Genomic DNA, 20,146 nt, shown 5'->3' on the forward strand with positions numbered 1-20,146 from the left:
TTATTACATTGAGGGGGTTTGTGGGATTTTGGAGCAGTATTTGCCTACTTCTTCTTTCCATGCCTTAAGCATGGTCTTTGTCAACATTGTGTTATACTTTTACACATCTTCTTCACCCCTCCCACCAAAACACCTCAGTGTAACAGTTGGCCAATAGACTGGAAAGCTTACTACAATTTTGTAACATTTTGGTTAGTCCTAATAAAGGAGTCTTTCTTTCAGACCAAAAGAACTACCTTCATTTTATTTGCTACTTGTTCAGCAGCCTCCTACTTATCTCATTATACATGACAAAGCCATTTTTCACCTTCTCACCCCTTGCTTTTTCCTATTGCAGTCGTTAAGAGTCGTCAACAGGCTCAGCACAGCTATCTGCCAATTACCCATTCCCACCACCCTTCTGAGTAATACCCCTCCCCACCTTCTCACTATATAGAAGGATCTGGCAACTTCTGTTTCAGTGTATCTGAAGAAGTGTGCATGCACACGAAAGCTCATACCAAGAACTAACTTAGTTGGTCTTTAAGGTGCTACTGGAAGGATTTTTTTTTGTTTTGACTATGGCAGACCAACACGGCTACCTATCTGTATAATAAATTCAGTTATTTGCATGAATTTGAATCATTCATGGGAAGCAGAAGTAAAAGGATTGGGCCCCTAGGGAAGAGTTCTAACCCTGTTTATAACCAGGTCCATTCAGATTGGTTGCCCCTTTCCCAGTCATCTCCTTTCTCCTTTCTTCAAGACAGGCACAGTATTTTATTTTGTGGATTTACCACCTTCTGAGAATGTTTTATAATTAGGAGGTCATTGAGACTTTGACATTGTATTTAGGACAAAGGCTGTATTTGAGCATAGAAATGAGGAACTTGTGATTGGCTCACTGCAACTAGGTGTGCACATGTAAGGTATAATATAATTTATATGGTTAATTGGGCAGCATATAAACTCTGTAAATGAATAAACAATTAACTATGTTTTGCTTTAACAGGGTCTTGGAAAAACTGACAGCATCCATGAATGGGCTGGTTGTCTCTCTAAAGTCCAGATTATTTGCAACATAGCTAGGAAAGGTAGGTTCCTTGTAATAACAGTATTAATCTAACAGAGTTTATAAGACTGCTTCTTTTGGTATAGGTGGTATATTCAGGCGTAGGCTGGAGAAAGCAAAAGAGAGACTTGTGGTGCTGCGGTCCAAGGACAGTTTTGAAGTACCCTCCTGCTTTATTTTTGTAGTAATTCAGCTCAACGTTGGTCTTTTGGGTGTCAAAAATGTTGAATCAAAACTCTAAAATCAGAAGCATATATTTCCTGGTAACTTCTATAGTAAGAAGATTGTTAAGAGGAACCCTTCTGGATCAGGCAAAAGACCCATCTAGTCCAGAAACCTGTTCTCACAGTGGCCAACCAAATGTCGACGGGAAGCCCAGAAGCAGGACCTGAGTGCAAGAGCACTCCGCCCCCCAACACACACACTTGTGAGTCTCAGCAGCTGGTATTCAGAGGAGGCTGCCGTCTGTGGTTAAGTTCTTCTACCACCACCCTCTATTTACATTGAGGACTAAAACTAAAGCTATGACCATAAAAGACAAGCATTACTGGTCCAGTTTGACTGTCACATCAACCCAAGGTAGGCCTCTGTGAGGGGGTCTGTCCACCTTGCAGCATGATGTAATTATCAGGTGAATGAAACTTCAAGCTACAGCTGCAACTTGAATTCCTTTTTGAACTTGGCTGTGCCAAGGAAAGGTGGGCAGGTTAATCTCAAACTGTCTGGCAGTCTTTATTAGGCCCAAGCATTGGAGGTTCCCCACCACTGCATTAAACCATTGTTTAAAACAAACAAACACTGTTATATGCTGTTCAAAAGTCCCTATGGCGTTCCTCTCCTGCTGCTGCTGCTGCTGCTGTGCTGCAGATGAAGCAAGCCATTGTCATGTCATCCAGACCTGGCCTTGCGGTTTGTTTCTCTCCAAAGAACCCATGAAGGATAACCACTGATTGTTCTTGGCTTACTGCTAGTGGTTTGCTTAGAGTAAAATAAACTACGAGCTCAAGTTTGGATGGCATGACAAGCCAGGCTGTGGCTTGCTTCATCTGCAGCAGGGCAGCAAGCTGGAGAGGAGCTCCATAGGAACTGTTGAAAAGCAGGCACATTAATTCATAGTTCATTTTAAAATACGGTTTAATTAGATGTGTGAACCAGGACACAGCTAATGAGTGGTCTGTCAGTCCAAGGCACCTTTTATTATTATCTTTTAGGTGCCGCAATGTCCTTTGTGTTCTTTTCTGCTTTTAATGGCATTTGATCTGTCTTTTAGGCTATATACTTCCTCTCTTTTTCTGACATTTTACTGACTTCTACTCCAGTGTTGATCTGATGCTGTTCTTATTTTATGTTTACTGCTTTATTATTTGACTATTATATACAACTTGTATTCAAATCCTTAGATATATTTTTTAAACTTTTCAGATGCAGTCTATATCTGAAAATGGAGATCCTCCTTCCGGAAAACAAAATGAAACAAAACAAAACGAGGAGAAAACGTACAAAAAGGTTTTTGTTGCATGTAACTTTTTCGGAAATATTGTACACTGGTACAGAACACTAATGTTGACACTTCTAATCCCCCCCCCCCCAATGAACTACACCAAAGCAGAAGATTTATTTCAAGAGTGGGGCAGTCTCAAAGATCTTTTAGGGCTAGTTCACATGTTGTCATCTTAATATGGAGTTAAATTTACAAAAGCTTCCCTCCCAGTCGTGGCTAGCAGCCACATTTATTAATTTAGGCAGACCCTTTCTATACCACTTAAAATATAAAAATATCTCTTAAGTGATGCAAACTAAAGCAACAAATCAAAAAAAATTCCTTCCAGTAGCACCTTAAAGACCAACTAAGTTAGTTCTTGGTATGAGCTTTCGTGTGCATGCACACTTCTTCAGATACATGTGTATCTGAAGAAGTGTGCATGCACACGAAAGCTCATACCAAGAACTAACTTAGTTGGTCTTTAAGGTGCTACTGGAAGGAATTTTTTTTTGTTTTGACTATGGCAGACCAACACGGCTACCTATCTGTAACTAAAGCAACAAATGTTACAAAAATACACAGTAAAAATGTTAATTCAGATTACTATTAAATATATACTGATACCTGTTCCTTCCACTTCTGACACACCTCCCCACTCAAAACCTCTCTGACTCCAGACTCTCACCCAGGACTCCATCAAGCTATGGCAGCTGTCAGCAAGGGCCCAAACCAACTCACAGATCACCCCTCAAAATCTCACAGCAAACAGGGCCCTGGAACCTGCTGACAATCACCCTAGTCTCTCCTTCTAGTCTTGCTTTTATGCTAGACACCAATGAAGTTGATACAGGTTGCCCACAGCTGTGTCCCATTCAGCACTCAGCCAGCTGCACTGCACACATCTCATTCCTGGATGCAGCAGCCACACAAGCTGGGGAGAAGCCGCAACCTCACCTTGGCCTTCCTACCCTTCCCCATCAAGGAGGAAGCTTGTTGCCCACTCGCCTTCCTTTTTCTTGTTAGAGAAGATCACGGAAACCGCATCCCCGATCCTTTCCTTGTCCTCTCTGATGGCTGCTGTTGCTTGTTGTTACTTATCCAAAGTGCAGGCAGTAGCAGCCAATGAGAAGGCTTAGTAATCTTGGATTACTTGATTTATTTTTTTTTAAAAATGCACTGATTGACTGCAAATGCACCTTTGGAGAAGCAACTTACATAAAGTTGTTATTTTGCATCCAGCCTGAGAGCCCCTCGGTTTAGCACACTGTCCTGTAGAAATAAACAAATTAATATTTACTCTCTGGAATGTTTAATGTGACAGAGATGAGAACTTTTAAAGCTGGAAATTAAACTTGGCCTATTATCTTAATGACTATTAAATTTTGCAGTTTAACATAAACAGAAGACTCTGAACTTGCATTTAGAAATAGCCTAAATTTTAAGGAATTGGAAAATCTCTCAAATTGTTCTGAAAAGTCCAGGAGAGACAAAATGTAGTTTCCAGAGCCCTTTATGGCTGCTAACGACCCAGTGATGGCCACAATCATGAAATCAGCCACAACAGGATGTTGTGACTCAGTAAGCAGCTTACATATGGAAGATCCAGCGACAAAATTTGGATGAAAGGTTTCCTGTGCTTTTCCTATCTGCATCTTGGTGGGTCCATGGGAATGGATACATCAAAAGATTCTCAATTAATTTTAGCTGAGTAACTCCGTATTCAGACTTGCTTCCATAATGATGGTGCAGTGATGCTTATGGGAGGTGACAGAGAGGCCCATAAAATCCATGGAACAAGCAGAATTTGCTGCCAGAAGACAAAATTTTTTGGTTCTTCATTCTGCACTATCTCTTAATAATTGTACCATTTGCAGAGATTTTGTTCTATTTTGAGAGTATGTTGAACAAGGGGAAAAGTCACATGGAAAGTTTTAGTTTCTGGTTTGACATCTAGTCATAGCTATCAACCTTCCCTTTTTTTGTGTGGGAAATTCCCTTATTCCAGCGCCGTTTCCCGCTGCTTCCCACTGCTATCCCAGATTGTTAGATATCCCGTAGACTGTCCCCAGGACAGGCGAGGCGGCTAATCCCTTATTTTCGAGGCTGCTGATCCCTTATTTTCAAATCTGAAAGTTGGCAGCTATGCATCTAATTGTCCATAAGATAAAATGTAAACATGCAAATATGCCTGAGACTTAGTGGTATTTTCCATGTGCTGTTCTGGCAATAGTAATTTTAATAACCGCAGTTCTCTTTTGGTAAGTCATGCAGTTCACTTATTTGGACAAGTAATAAAATCAGACACTCTGAAAGATTACCTGTATAAACAGAAATATCTGTTCTTAGAAATGAATCACAAGATGTTTTTGTGTAATTACATGCAATGGTTTACCTTCCAGAAACTTATTTATGTAACTGGTTACATTGATTTGAGGGAGGTTTCTTATTAGGCTCTAGGTAGTGTCATTAAACATTATCTTTAAGGGTAATACTTATGCTACTTACATAGAAGTGTTCACATGGACCCTAGTAGGACCTCAGTAGGGCTACATCTGAATGGGACTCGGGTGGTGCTGGGGTCTAAACCACCAAGCCTCTTGGGCTAGCCAGTTGTAAGATGGTGGTTTGAATTTGCGCGGCGGGGTGAGCTCCCATTGCTCTGTCCCATTTCCTGCCAACCTAGCAGTTTGAAAGCACACCAGTGCAAGTAGATAAACAGGTACTGCTAAGGCAAGAAGGTAAACCGTGTTTCCGTGCGTTCTGGCTTCCGTCAGAAGCGGTTTAGTCACGCGGGCCATGACCCGGAAAAGCTGTCTGTGGACAAACATCAGCTTCCTTGGCTGGAAAGTGGAGATGAGTGCCGCACCCATCCTAAATATCTTTGGAGAAGGTTAAGAAAAGCTTGGCCTATCGCTCAACATCCAAAAAACCAAAGTGCTGCACCAACAAGCACAAAACAATCCCTCCGCAGTGCCACAAATCCAACTCAATGGTGTAACACTGGGAGATGTTGATCACTTCTCCTACTTGGGCAGTTCTCTTTCCACAAGGGCTAACATTGATGCCAAAATCTAGCATCGTCTGAGCTCTGTGAGTGCGGCTTTCTCCCGATTGAAGTGCAGAGTGTTTGAGGACCAGGAGATTTGCAGGGAAACCAAAATGCTTGTTTACAAAGCTATTGTACTGTATGCTTGTGAATTGTGGACCACTTATAAACACCATTTCCAGCTCCTCAAAAGATTACATCAATGGTGTCTCCGAAAGTTTTTACACATCACTTGGGAAGGCAGGTAAACTAATGCCAGTGTACTGGATGAAGCAAAGATCACCAGTGTTGAAGCAATGATTCTTCAACATCAACTTCGTTGGACTAGTCATGTGCGGATGCTGATTACCATCTTCCAAAGCAACTACTCTATTCCGAACTTTGAAATGGAAAGCGTACTGCTGGTGGTCAACAAAAGAGGTTCAAAGACTCTCAAGGCCAATCTAAAAAAATGTAGTATAAACCCAGACAACTGGGAAACACTGGCCTGCGAGTGCTCCAATTGGAGAACAGTCTTTACCAAAGGTGAACCCTCACCATGATCAACTCCCACCTGGAAACCTATGTCCCCACTTTGGAAGGATGTGTGTGGATCCAGAATTGGCCTCCATAGTCACTTACGGACTCACTGTTAAAACCGTGTTTATGGGAAGACAATCTTACTCAGCTGCGAGTTATCGCCAAAGAAGAAAAACAGGACTTAACCGTCCAGTGGTCCTTTACCTTTGCCTTTTACCTTATATCTTATATCTGAATGGCATCTAAAGTACTTTTTAAAGATGCTCCAGACACTAATCTCTAAACCTGTTTATAGGCAAATTACTTGCCCCCCCTTCCATTCCTCTTAAAACCTCTTAAAAAGGAAAATACTTCCTTAAAATCCAACATCACTTAGATTTGATAATCCAGCTTCAAAGTCTCTCCCTACAGTGACCCTTTCTCCACACCAGCTGGTTATTTGCTGAGGGACTGCTGCTTTCAAAGGGGATTCAGGGACATGTTCTTGATCTCAAAACAACAGACAACAGTGGCCAGTCTCAATATTAGTGTACAAACCAGGGGCACAGGGAATTATTCTATTTTGTGAAAGTAATAATTTTGTTGTGACTCCTGTTAGTTGTCTTATAATCTGGTTAGAAACTAAGAAGAGCCCTGTTTGCACAGTGGGCAGCCACAAGCAGGACATGAGCGCAATGCCACTCTCCTTGCATGTGCTCACAAGCAATGAGTATTCAGAGGCATCTCTGATCCCATAGGCAATATGTAGCCGCCCTGACGAGTACCCATTGACAGCACTGATATACAGTGCTTTTCTGCTTGGAAAAAGAGTGTTGGTACCCTCAGAAAAAAAGCACTGCTGGTATCTTTTTCAGGAAAGGGGACCCTAAACTCTTATTCTGAATTGTTAACATGTGTAACCTGAATTCAGTCATGTACTGGCATTTATAGTACTGTATTACTTCTGTGAAAAAGGAAAAATGTGCTGATGCATTTTGGAGTAGCAGAATCTGAATCCTTTCTAGAATTGGTACACATATGGAAGTTCTTATCATTGTTCCAAAGGTTGCACGATAGTTACTGATTACAGATGACAACTATAAATATTAAGGCTGTATTCTGCCTGTTTCCACTTCTTTCTGTTGCATATTTTAATAGCCAATGGTTTGCAGGTTGAGCATTCAAGCAGCTGCTGACTTTGTACAGATTATATCCCAGGTGTTTATGGATTATTATATTCCTAAAGGGAAATATTTATCAATGGAGGGGCAAAAAAGTTAAATATTTTTCTCAAGTTGGAAAAAGGCCCTACTTAAAGGTAAATTGAGTTGACTGTTGCTTTATAATAACATATAAAGGTAAAGGTAAAGGTACCCCTGCCCGTACGGGCCAGTCTTGACAGACTCTAGGGTTGTGCGCCCATCTCACTCAAGAGGCCGGGGGCCAGCGCTGTCCGAAGACACTTCCGGGTCACGTGGCCAGCGTGACATCGCTGCTCTGGCGAGCCAGAGCCGCACACGGAAACGCCGTTTACCTTCCCGCTAGAAAGCGGTCCCTATTTATCTACTTGCACCCGGGGGTGTTTTCGAACTGCTAGGTTGGCAGGCGCTGGGACCGAACAACGGGAGCGCACCCCGCCGCGGGGATTCGAACCGCCGACCTTTCGATCGGCAAGCCCTAGGCGCTGAGGCTTTTACCCACAGCGCCACCCGCGTCCCTAGGATAATAACATATAATAACATATTAATAGAGAACAAAGAGTTCCATGTAATCAGAAGTTCCATGACTCAGATTTGCCTTCTCCATATGACTGGAACCTTAGAGTTAGAAAGTGATTCATTCGGAGTTCAAGGATTGCAGCACCAAAACCTGCTTCTTTTTAGATTTATAGTTGTATTTTAATATAACGGTACTGGAAGATTGATTTGAGCTGCAGTCTTTTACTTCCATTTTCTTCAGTTGGCTGGTGTAGGTGTGGGAGCCTTGTGCAAGTTGAAGATACAACCATTACATTTTAAAAAGAGAAGCTGTCTTCATCCTTGCTGATACGTATATTGGCCCCGACAGGCCAACCATAGAAGTAAAACGATTAAAAACTTCTAACAGAGGTAAAATAATTTAAAAGTCTAATAAAAACAGCTATAAAGACGGCTGTAAAAGGCTATAAAAGGCTATAAAAGGTTTGTAATCCGGAGGGTTCACGAAGGAGAAGTTGTTACAGCCGCCATCTTCTTTTCCGCCTGACTCTTCCCTCCATTCTGAAACAACAATGTGGAAAGTAATCTTAGGAGATGGTCAGAAAGAAATGGAGGTATACTTCAGGCAGCCTTGATTGTTTTGTAGAAGTGCTAACAAAGTATGAAAGAGGGCTTTATGCCTCATCCATTTGTGCTTCCTGTATAAAATCCGAAAGGGAGTCCCTGCATCTCCCCCATTTTGTGATGCTTGAGCTGTAGGTCATCTGAAATGTGTACATTTTACTGTGCTGGTGAGAAATTCATCCTTTGGACATTACACAAGAAGTATGATCAGAATCACTGGCATGCTGTCAGTTGGATTCTCTGTGTATTATAATTATTTATTAGATTTATATATTCTTTTTTAGATTTATATGTGGATTTTCTGTGTAATGCTGAGTTGTGGTTAAACTGGTCAAAATCTGAAAATATCTGTAAGATTACGTAATGCAGTCACCCCATTTTCCACCTACAGGAGAGGGAGGCCATTGGGAAGAAAACTTGGTATGGTATTGTTGATTCATAAATCTAAAAATGCATGAAATTTTAGTGGCATGTTAAATTGTTATAAAAAAATTACAGGTTACTAACCATTAAAAGGTAAAGGTACCCCTGCCCATACGGGCCAGTCTTGACAGACTCTAGGGTTGTGCGCTCATCTCACTCTAGAGGCCGGGAGCCAGCGCTGTCTGCAGACACTTCCGGGTCACGTGGCCAGCGTGACATCGCTGCTCTGGCGAGCCAGCGCAGCACACGGAACGCCGTTTACCTTCCCGCCAGTAAGCAGTCCCTATCTACTTGCACCCGAGGGTGCTTTCGAACTGCTAGGTTGGCAGGCGCTGCGACCGAGCAGCGGGAGCGCACCCCGCCGCGGGGATTCGAACCGCCAACCTTTCGATCGGCAAGTCCTAGGCGCTGAGGCTTTAACACACAGCGCCACTCGGGGCCCCCCCATTACTTGGTTTTATTTCTAAATATTTATCCTGAGGTGCTTCTTCACAAGGTTTTTTCTCGAGAATAGCCATGCTTTGTTCACTCACTTTTTGTTTTTTTTATAAGATATTTATTAGCATTTTACAAAAAAACCCAAGTTTACAGAATAAAAGGAATACAGAATAAAAAGAAAACATAGAATAGAGAAAAAAATAAAAAGAAAAATACAAAAATTACCAAAAAAATACATAGAAAAAAAAGAGGAAGACCAAATATAAAAAAATGACTAAAAAAAAGATTTAAAAATAAATAAATCCATTTTTCGATGTCTTTAAGCTCATTTACTTGTTTCCTTGACCTCCTCACACCTCCCCTTTTTTGTATTCCCATTTACATAATCAATTCAGCAAATCCTTACCCTCTTTCATTTATCTTAACTCTATATCTTAACCTATTATAACTATTTATTTTCATCCATTATCAATCCATATTTGCATATTCTTATTAGCCTTGTTACCAATACCACTTATTTTTAATCCAACATCATTTTAACATTCATTAATTTTACAATATTTCTGCAAATAGTCTTTAAATTTCTTCCAATCTTCTTCCACCGACTCTTCTCCCTGGTCTCGGATTCTGCCAGTCATTTCTGCCAATTCCATATAGTCGATCACCTTCATCTGCCACTCTTCCAGGGTGGGTAAATCTTGTGTCTTCCAATACTTTGCAATAAGTATTCTTGCTGCTGTTGTTGCATACATAAAGAAAGTTCTGTCCTTCTTTGGCACCAATTGGCCGACTATGCCCAGGAGAAAGGCCTCTGGTTTCTTCAGGAAGGTATATTTAAATACCTTTTTCATTTCATTATAGATCATCTCCCAGAAAGCCTTAATCTTTGGGCACGTCCACCAAAGGTGAAAGAATGTACCTTCAATTTCTTTACATTTCCAACATTTATTATCGGGCAAATGATAGATTTTTGCAAGCTTGACTGGTGTCATGTACCACCTATAAATCATTTTCATAATATTCTCTCTTATGGCATTGCATGCCATAAATTTCATACCTGTGGTCCACAACTGTTCCCAGTCAGCAAACATAATGTTATGTCCAACATCTTGTGCCCATTTAATCATAGCAGATTTAACCGTCTCGTCCTGAGTGTTCCATTTTAACAGCAAGTTATACATTCTTGAAAGTATCTTTGTTTTGGGATCTAGCAGTTCTGTTTCCAACTTTGATTTTTCCACCGGGAAGCCAATTTTTTTGTCCAAATTATAAGCCTCTCTTAATTGATAATAGTGAAGCCAGTCTCACACTTTATCTTTTAATTTCTCAAAACTGCAATTTCAATTTGTCTCCTTCTTGCTCCAAAATTTCCCAATATTTCGGCCACTTGGCCTCCATATTGGGCTTTTTCTGAGCCTTTGCTTCCATCGGTGACAACCACCTTGGGGTTTTATTTTCAAGTAATTCTTTATATCTTATCCAGACATTGAACAATGCTTTCCTGACAATATGGTTTTTAAATGCTTTATGCACTTTAACCTTGTCGTACCACAAATATGCATGACACCCAAAAACATTATTAAAGCCTTCCAAATCCAAAATGTCTGTGTTCTCAAGAAGCAGCCATTCTTTCAACCAGCAGAATGCTGCTGATTCATAATAAAGTTTAAGGTCCGGCAGGGCAAATCCACCTCTTTCCTTTGCATCAGTTAGTATTTTAAATTTTATTCTGGGCTTCTTGCCCTGCCAGACAAATCTAGAAATGTCTCTCTGCCACTTCTTGAAACAGTCCATTTTGTCCAAAATTTGTAATGATTGAAACAAAAATAACATTCTTGGCAATACATTCATCTTTATAACAGCAATTCGACCCAACAAGGAAAGCTTCAAATTTGACCTTATTTCTAAGCCCTTTTTCACTTCTAACCAACATTTTTCATAGTTGTCTTTAAATAAGTTCCCATTTTTAGCTGTCATGTTAATCCCCAGGTATTTCACTTTCTTAACCACTGTTAAACCTGTTTCATTCTGAAACCTCTCTTTCTCAATCGGTGTTAAATTTTTCTCAAGAACTTTAGTTTTTAACTTATTCAACTTAAATCCTGCCACATGACCAAATTCTTGAATCAGTTCTAATACTCTTTTAGTACTAGATTCTGGCTCCTGTAAAGTCAATACTAAATCATCTGCGAAAGCTTTCAATTTATATTGTTTGGCTCCGACCTTTATACCTTTGATCAGACGGTCCCTTCTGATCATATTTAACAGAACCTCCAGGACCGAAATAAAGAGCAATGGGGAAATTGGGCAGCCTTGTTGTGTCCCTTTCTCTATCTTGAATTCCTCTGTCACCACATTATTAACTATTAATTTAGCCTTTTGTTCTGAGTAAATTGCACTTATACCATTTTCAAACCCTTGACCAACCCCCATCCCCTGAAGATTTCTCTTCATAAAGCCCCAAGAAATATTATCAAAGGCTTTCTCCGCATCCACAAAAATTAAAACTGCTTTGGTGTTGATGTCCACTTGCAACTTCTCCGAAATGTTAATTATATTCCTCGTATTGTCAGACAAGTGTCTGCCTGGGAGAAAGCCAGCTTGGTCCTTATGTATCTCTTCCACTAATACTTTTTTTAATCTTTTGGCCAAAATGTCAGCAAATATTTTGTAATCCACATTAAGCAGGGATATGGGGCGGTAATTCTTGAGTTGTGTCTTTTCAGACTCAGTTTTCGGTATAAGTGTAATATATGCTTCTTTCCACGACTCTGGCGCTCCCCCCCCCCTCCAAAATTTCATTACAAACCTTTAGTGGTTGGATTATCCAGTCCTTCAGAGTTCTATAGTATTTTGAGGTTAAACCATCCGGCCCTGGAGATTTGCCCAACTGCATATTCTGAATGGCACCTTCTACCTCCTGTTCTGTAATTTTGTAGTTCAGCATTATCTTGTTTTCTTGAGAGATTTTTTGTAATCCGTTTGTTTTTAAACATTGCTCTATATCAATCTCTTTCTGTGGCTCTTGTGTATATAACTGTTTAAAGTACCTCTGGAAACATTTTCTAATTTCCACTGGATTCTGAATGTTCTTTCCTTCCACTTCCAAGTTAGTAATAGTGTTAAGCTTTTGTATTTTTTTCATTTGCCAAGCTAACAATTTCCCACATTTATTAGTCGATTCAAAAGTCCTTTGTCTCATTTGTTTAATTTTCCATTCAATTTCCTGATTCATCATCTTCATGTATTGCACTTGATATAACTTTATACAGTGGTACCTCGCAAGACGAATGCCTCGCAAGACAAAAAACTCGCTAGACGAAAGGTTTTTCCATTTTCGAGTTGCCTCGCAAGACGAATTTCCCTATGGGCTTGCTTCGCAAGACGAAAACGTCTCGCGACTTTGTTTCCTTTGTCTAAATAATAATTCGCAAGACGGAAAATTCGCTAGACGACAAAACTTGCGGAACGAATTAATTTCGTCTTGCGGGGCACCACTGTATCTCTCAGAATCTCTTGTGACTTTGGTTTCACTCTCAGTTTCTTCTCGCCCTCTTTTATTTTTTCCAAAAAAAAAAATTCCCCTCATTTTGAGCTCTCTTCTTTATTGAATTCTGTTGAATCAGAAACCCCCTCATAACTGCTTTACTTGCGTCCCAGATTACTCTTTTTTCAGTGGTAGTGTTCAAATTTATCTCAAAATAGTCTCTCAGGGTTTTTGGGGCCTTCTTAATAACCTCTTGATCTCTAAACAAGGTGTCATTCATCCTCCATCTGAAGGAACCGATTGGTGTTAATATCATCTCCATTTTCACGACATTATGGTCGGAGCACTTTTCGAGTCTTAGGTGCCAGTCCTCTAGTTATCCAGATTTGGTCAATTCTTGTCCATGTCATTTTGGCTTCAGAAAAGAAGGTTCCCTCTCTACCCAAGGGATTCCTAGTTCTCCAAATGTCAATCAAATCCATATTGTCAATTCAAAGAAAGTTTTTGGTAGTCTGCCATCTTTGGTAACTACCTGTCTCTGCGACTTATCCATGTTTGTTGATACCACTCCATTCATATCTCCCATCAAAATAATGTTGTAGTCCATATAATCTAGCAAAGTCTCATGCAACTTCTTAAAAAATTCAGATTTCCCCTCATTCGGTGCATATACTCCTACTATCAAAAATATTTCTCCTTGTGTTTGAATTTCAATTGCTACAAATCTTCCTTGATCATCTTTAAAAACAAATTTCGGTGATAGGCTCTATTTTGCATAAATAACTACTCCTCGCTTTTTAACCTTGTCTGATGAAATAAACTCTTGGCCCAGTCTTTTATTAATCAATACTCTCCTGTGTAGCCTTATCACATGTGTTTCCTGTAAACAAATCAGGTCCAATTGATCCTTTTTCAATAAATGACTTTCTTCCTTTTCTCCGGGGAGTTAAGTCCATGAATGTTCCAGCTTAATAGTTGCAGAGACATGGTGTATTTAATTTGCTTTTCCTCCAACTGCTCCCAATAATTCCTCTTGTTCTGACGGTGGTATCACTTTCTCTAACTTGTCCAATCCCAAAGGTAGTGATACTTTGTCTAGTATTCCTGGTCTTAAGGCTCTTGGCTCTTCTTCAACTCCTTTTTGCAGGTCTTCTCCGTGTTCTCTCAGAAATTTTTCTTTATCTTCCACTGATCTTATTTTAAACTTTTTACCTTTGAAGGTAAAAGATAGGCCTTGGGGGAATTCCCACCTGAAGATGGTTCTATTACCTCTCAGCAGGGCCACCAAATCTCCGTAGTTAGACCTAAGGTCCAAAAGATATTTCGGAATGTCCTTAAATATCTCCACTCTTGATTCGATTATTTCCAAGGTCTTCTGGAAGTACAGACTCAATATTTTGTCTCTCTCCTCTTTTGATCGAAGGGTAATCAAACAGTCTCTCACCCTGTTCTTTCTCCCTCCTCTTCCAAGTCTAAAAGCACTTACTATCTTAAAGTCTTGCTTATCATCCAGTTCCCAAAAGTCTGCAAATTCCTGTGTTAAAAAATCACTTAGGTTATCTTTTTCAAGTTCAGGTACCGCCCTAATCCTCAGATTGGTCTGCTTCTCCTTCAATTCAATCATAGACAAAAGTGACTGGTGGTCCCCAAGCTGTTTACATATCAGTGTTATCTTTTCCTCTACAGCCACTGCTTTTTCTTTTGCTTCCTCAGCTGTCTTTCGATTTGATGTAGATTCTTGCAGCAGTTTTTCAATAGATTCTGTATTTGAATTCACCTTCTGCCCCAAGTTGTTAATGCTTGTAGTGTTTTGTTCAATTTTATTTGTCGCTTCAGTAACTTGTTTGCTTAATTTATCCAAGGTTTCATAAATTTTACTTAAAACTGAAGTAAATCCTTCTTCAGAGGCCATACCTTTTGCCCCAGCTTGTACAGGATCTTCCCCTTGTGGTGCAGGAGGGCCAGATGCAGATGCTCTGTGCTGCTGCAATACTGCACTAGTCTCTTGGAGTCTAACCTTGCCCAATCTTGTTGTCTTTTCCTCCATAACACTTTGTCTGAGAGTCAAGGTCAGTCCCACAATCAAGCTTGTTTTGCAGTGGAAATTTCCCTGGCTAGTTAGAAATGGAAAATTCCCCAACCAGTTGTAACAATTTCCGTGTTCCTCTAGGGGGACACAGTAACAGTCAATAATAATGCAATAGAGTATCTTTTCCAACTTTTCCAAAGTCCCCCTTCAACAAAATAAACAACAGTTTCAAGTCCAAAGAAGATCTTCAAAAGTATCTCACTTGCAGAGTTAACTGTCAAAAAGTTACATTGTCCATAAATAGTGCGGCTCTCAATACAGCAGTTCTATTAATCCTGGCAATCCGTTCCCAGGAATTAAGTGGTGGTCTTTATTCCCTTTCTTCTCCTTCTTTTATTTTTTTGCAGGCAATAAATACTTTCCCCTCTTCCCTCCCCTCTCCTGCAGTTCAGGCAGGGAATTCTTTTAATTTGACGTTTGGATTTGAGTCTTTTTAACGCACCTCTCCAGGTCTTAGCTTAAACAGTCTTTGCTTTGATCTATATACAAAATGGAAGGCGGACTTCCTGCTTACACCTTCCCGCTTCAGTGCCAAATTAAGCCTTCTTTTTCCTTTAGCCTCCAATCTTAAAGCTTGACCTACTCACGGGTAGTTGTTTAATAGTCGAATTGTCACAGGAAAAAGGTCAGCGCTCTCCGGCAACAGCTGCGCGGCTTCACTCCACGGAAGAAGCAATCGACTCTCAGCACCGCGCCAAACTCCCCGTTTCGCTCCGGAACCCCTCGCAGGGTTCCCTCGCAAGTTGTGGGGACGCTAAAGGTGCCCGCCGAGTCCCACGGTCACAGGCTTCACCCGCCTGTGGTTTTCGAAAGGGTCCCCGCTTCACCGTAGCGGCAAGACCCGATTTCCGCGGAGCTACTTCCTCAAGACTAGAGGGAATCCACCATTGCTGATGGCGCCGCCTCCGGAAGTGTTCACTCACTTTTGTAGAGCATCTACATAATGTAGTCACCCTGTCATTGTCATCCTGTGTTTTTCCCTCCATGTGTTCCATCTTTTCTGGGATTGCCTTAGAACATAGCGAAACCTTTCTAATTGTGGAGTGGGCTTTAATAGTAGGAGAGGATATATTAATTGTAATTTCTCCCTCTAGGCACCCACATGTGTGGGTTAAACAGAGTTTCAAAATTCCATTCTTGGCAGCTAAATTAAAAGCATAGGAATTAGACTGTAAAACCTGGCTTTGACAAGTCTAGCTGTGAAATAAGTTGGCTCCCCTTTCTTACCCCGCTTAATAAAGAATCAGCAACAACTTGTAAAATATTTTTTTTAAAAAAAAGATTTACTTCCTTTATAATTATGCATTGGTTCACAGCAACAGTAACACTAAAAACTATGCAGGCAGAATACAATCGTACCTCGGCTCCTGAACAATTGAAAATTGGAAGTGAGTGTTCCAGTTTTTGAACTTTTTTTGGAAGTGTTTCCGGTGTGCCTGTGCAATCGGAAACCAATTGGAAGCTGCTCCTTGGTTTCCGAACATTTCAGAAGTCGAAAGGACTTCTGGAATGGATTCCTTTAGACTTCTGAGGTACAACTGTACTTATAGTTACAGTATAACCAGCTTCAGGCATGTGCCTAAAGCTGGAGCGAATGGAGGCATGCCAGCATCCAACGCTGGTCAAAGGAAAAGAGAGAGGAAGGGGTTAGTACAATATGCTCCTTCCTCTCCAGGATAGGAGGAGAAATGACATCACACTGAGCCCTCTCTACCAATTGTATTTCTGTGATCTTAGTATTTGCCATTCAGCAATCTGGCTCTGTGGACTTAGCCCCTCCTGAAGCTAACTAGCAATAATAATTCCTTCTGTTTCTGAAGAAGTGTGCATGCACACGAAAGCTCATACCAAGAACTAACTTAGTTGGTCTTTAAGGTGCTACTGGAAGGAATTTTTTTTGTTTTAGCAATAATATGCATTTGTTAGGTTTGGCTGCTAATTTCCCGCACTAATAAGATGGTAGTGGGTTGCGAATACTTTTCCTTGTAAGAGTTAAGGCAAATGGTACATAGATATGTAGGTAATCTTTTTTCATCTGTTGTGCATTTTCTCATACCCCATAGGATACATTTTTTTCTACTATGGTGGTTGCTTGTTCCCATCAGGCGTTAACAATTGCAATGTGCTACTGGGGTCAATAAATAGTTCTGTATTTAAGAATAGAGTATTTTCTTACATGCCAACAAAGCCTCTCAATAAAGAAGACAACAATGATTGCTCATGACCACAACAACTGGTCAAACTGATCCACTCTCATTAGAATACTATTAACCTAAAGGTAGTCTAGCATCCCTTATTCAGATAGATAGATAGATAGATAGATAGATAGATAGTGTAACTTTAGCATCCATCTTTTCTGAAACTTTCTGTTTTTTATAGAATTGATTCCTTTAATCTACAAACTCTTTCTGCTAGCATTTGTTTCAGTAGGGGATTGTTCAGTTCACAAAAAGGATCAGTCTGAAACAAAGTCTACTCAAAGTTACATAATTTAGTTCTTATGCAGGACATTAATCTTTTATAAAAGACCTTTTCAAGGCAGAAATGGGAAATTTGTGAATGAGCCATTCAGTTCCTTTACCAATTAAAAGTTTCATTTTAGGAATGAGCTTTTGTGCCTTGTTCTTAGCAAACTGCATGTTAGGAACTGTTATGCAACTTGAAAAATCTGATATTAATTAGTTTAAAAAACACAATATTACCCAATGGCATGTTGCTTCTCATTTGAAAAATAAGTTGAAACTAGAGAATCGCCTGGCTAGCACGCAACATTAAGTTATAGTTTAAAATAAACTATGGTTTAAGGGCATGAGTGCCTTTCTCCCCCCTCACTCCAGGCTCTGCTTGGCAGAGGAAAAGAAAAAGTCATAATCTTGCTTGTTGTGCCATGTGAGCCAAGGCCTGTGGTCTCTTTCCTCCATGCACACAATGAGTGGTAAACCAAGAAGTAACTAGTTTGGTCCCCTGTGCTACAGAATCAGGAGCAAGGAAGAGCAGAGCTGTTGTGTACATTAAACCACATTTTTAATTTAAAATGTGGTTTAATGTTGTGTGGAACTGAGACATCTTCTTTAGAATTAAATAAGCTGCTGTGCCTGACTCAGAATATGTTTGCTGTCAAGATTCTTGAAGCCATAGGTGTTATGAGACTTAATTGATTTGCTACTCTGAAAAGTCTTTTGTATTATATTTTGATTGGTGGAGTGTGCTGTGTGACTTTTCTCTCACAATTCTCTTTCCTGGGTTTCATTCTATAAAACTCAAATGGAATGTATGTGAGATAGATAGATGATAGATAGATTAGATAGATGATAGATAGATTCTGTCTTCTTAGCCATTATATTTTGTTTTGTAATCTTGTGTTTCTAGAATTTAAAGTAATCTGAGCTGCCAGCCATTTGTTTGGCTTGATTCTCTGCAATTTAAATTGCTAAATGGTTGGTTCTAATTTTCTTGGTTTTAAACCGTGCTTTTCTTCTATAAAAAAGGTGCCAGTACTGCATACCCTTAAGTACCCCCAGAAAAAAGCACTGGTTCTAAGCACAGCAGGCCCAACCAGGTATCCACTATAGTGGCTTCATAATAAAATCTGATTTGCTTTATTTCACTCTGAATACCTGTGGATGATAAAGAACATACAAGCATCAAAATGTGTGATGTTTTCTTTTAAAAAAACAGTATAACAAAAATACAAATTCAGCTACCTATCTCTTTTAAATAACTATGTGATCAGCATGAGGAAATATTCCTCATTAGGTTTGTAGGAATTTTAACATCTACATATTAGAGGCCCACCTCTTTAAGAAAAAACCCACCCCAGAAAATAACCTAAAAATATATTATCAGTCATTATCGCTGCATTCCACTTCTGTTATGTTTGAAATACAAAGAGCCAGGGAAAATCAGCTCTTCAAAGTAAGCTTCCAATATTTAGTCCTCTCCTTGATTGAACAATAGTCCACGGACGGGCTATTTAAGTCACACACGGGGGTTTTCTTGAGCTTCTCCTCTCTTGGCCCATTAATTATTTGCTAATGGAGACCCAGCACCACTCCTTGAGCAGAGCCAGTAACTTCTTTCGCCAGAAGTGGTACAGCAATCTTCCCTCAACACTAACCACCAGGCCCATTAGTTGCAACTAGGCCTTGCCAGTCAGCTCTATGGGGGTGTGCACTGATCGTTCCTCTTATCGCAGGGGAGTCAGTGTGTTGCATCCAGATGTTGTTCAGCTGTAGTTTCCATCATCCCTGGCCATTGGTTGTGCTAGTTGGCACTGATGGGATTTGAAGTCCAACAACATCTGGAGGGTAGAAGAAGAAGAAGAAGCGTTTGGATTTGATATCCCGCTTTATCACTACCCAAAGGAGTCTCAAAGCGGCTACCAGTCTCCTTTCCCTTCCTCCCCCAAACAAACACTCTGTGTTTGTTTTTGGGGCTGAGAGACTTCAGAGAAGTGTGACTGGCCCAAGGTCACCCAGCAGCTGCATGTGGAGGAGCGGAGACGCGAACCCAGTTCCCCAGATTATGAGACTACCGCTCTTAACCACTACACCACACTGGGTACCATGTTTATGCCTATTGGCTACCTTGTCTACTCTCCTTTTGCTTTTATAGCCCCACAGCTAATGTTCATAGGCATAATTTAGGGGTCCTAAGCACCTTCTGTCAAATAGAAACAGGTGCAGCTGAAAGAGAGGGCTTTGGAATTACAAGGCTGCTATTCCATTTTAGGGTGTTTGAGCCAGATAAATGAGGCAGTAAGGTGCAGAAATTCTGCCCTCTCATCTCCTGCTAGAACAGTGTAAAGATTAATAGAAGTTGTTGAAAGTTCCTCTTGTTCCTCGAAAGTCTCTTTCTTTCTGTTAGAAAGCACCTGCTATAGAAGGAGCTAATACTGACTCAGGAAGGCTTGTACAGTGGTGCCTCGCAAGACGAAATTAATTCGTTTCGCAAGTTTTTTCTTCTTGCGAGTTTTTCGTCTTGCGAAGCACGGTTTCCCATAGGAATGCATTGAAAATCAATTAATGCGTTCCTAGGGAAACCGCTTGCCAGGCTGGCGGTGCGGAGAAGGGCTTTTCTCCCCACCGCAAGCCTTCAGGACAGGTACGGGAACAGAGGGGAAGGTGCGCAGCGCTTTCCCTCTGTTCCCGGGGCTTGCGTGGGAGGAGGGTTTTTCCTCCCCACCGCCAACATTCAGAACAGCATTCTGAATGTTGGCGGTGGGAAGGAAAACCCTCCTCCCACCCCAAGTCTTCAGGAAAGCCATCTGAAGCCGGGCGGCGGGAGAAGGTGTCCCCGCCCGCTGCCCGG

General features: G+C 40.6%; 1 protein-coding gene across 14 annotated transcripts in view; it reads left to right on the top strand.

Annotated features, from left to right (window-relative positions):
* The window catches only part of PIP5K1B (phosphatidylinositol-4-phosphate 5-kinase type 1 beta), a 116,796-nt gene that overhangs the window by 19,299 nt on the left and 77,351 nt on the right, over positions 1–20,146 (top strand). For 12 of the 14 annotated variants that reach the window (XM_077935907.1, XM_077935911.1, XM_077935914.1 and 9 more), the window contains 2 exons: positions 992–1,073; positions 2,474–2,557. The exons of 1 other annotated variant lie outside the window; for it this stretch is intronic. In XM_077935907.1, coding sequence (XP_077792033.1) covers positions 2,474–2,557 — 84 coding nt within the window. In that variant the 5' untranslated portion in view covers positions 992–1,073. The remainder of the gene's footprint in view (positions 1–991; positions 1,074–2,473; positions 2,558–20,146) is intronic. One more of the 14 variants, XM_077935915.1, reaches the window with a different exon arrangement.

Source organism: Podarcis muralis, chromosome 11 (genome assembly GCF_964188315.1).
Source record: "Podarcis muralis chromosome 11, rPodMur119.hap1.1, whole genome shotgun sequence".
In the NCBI taxonomy this organism is placed as follows: Eukaryota; Metazoa; Chordata; class Lepidosauria; order Squamata; family Lacertidae; genus Podarcis; species Podarcis muralis.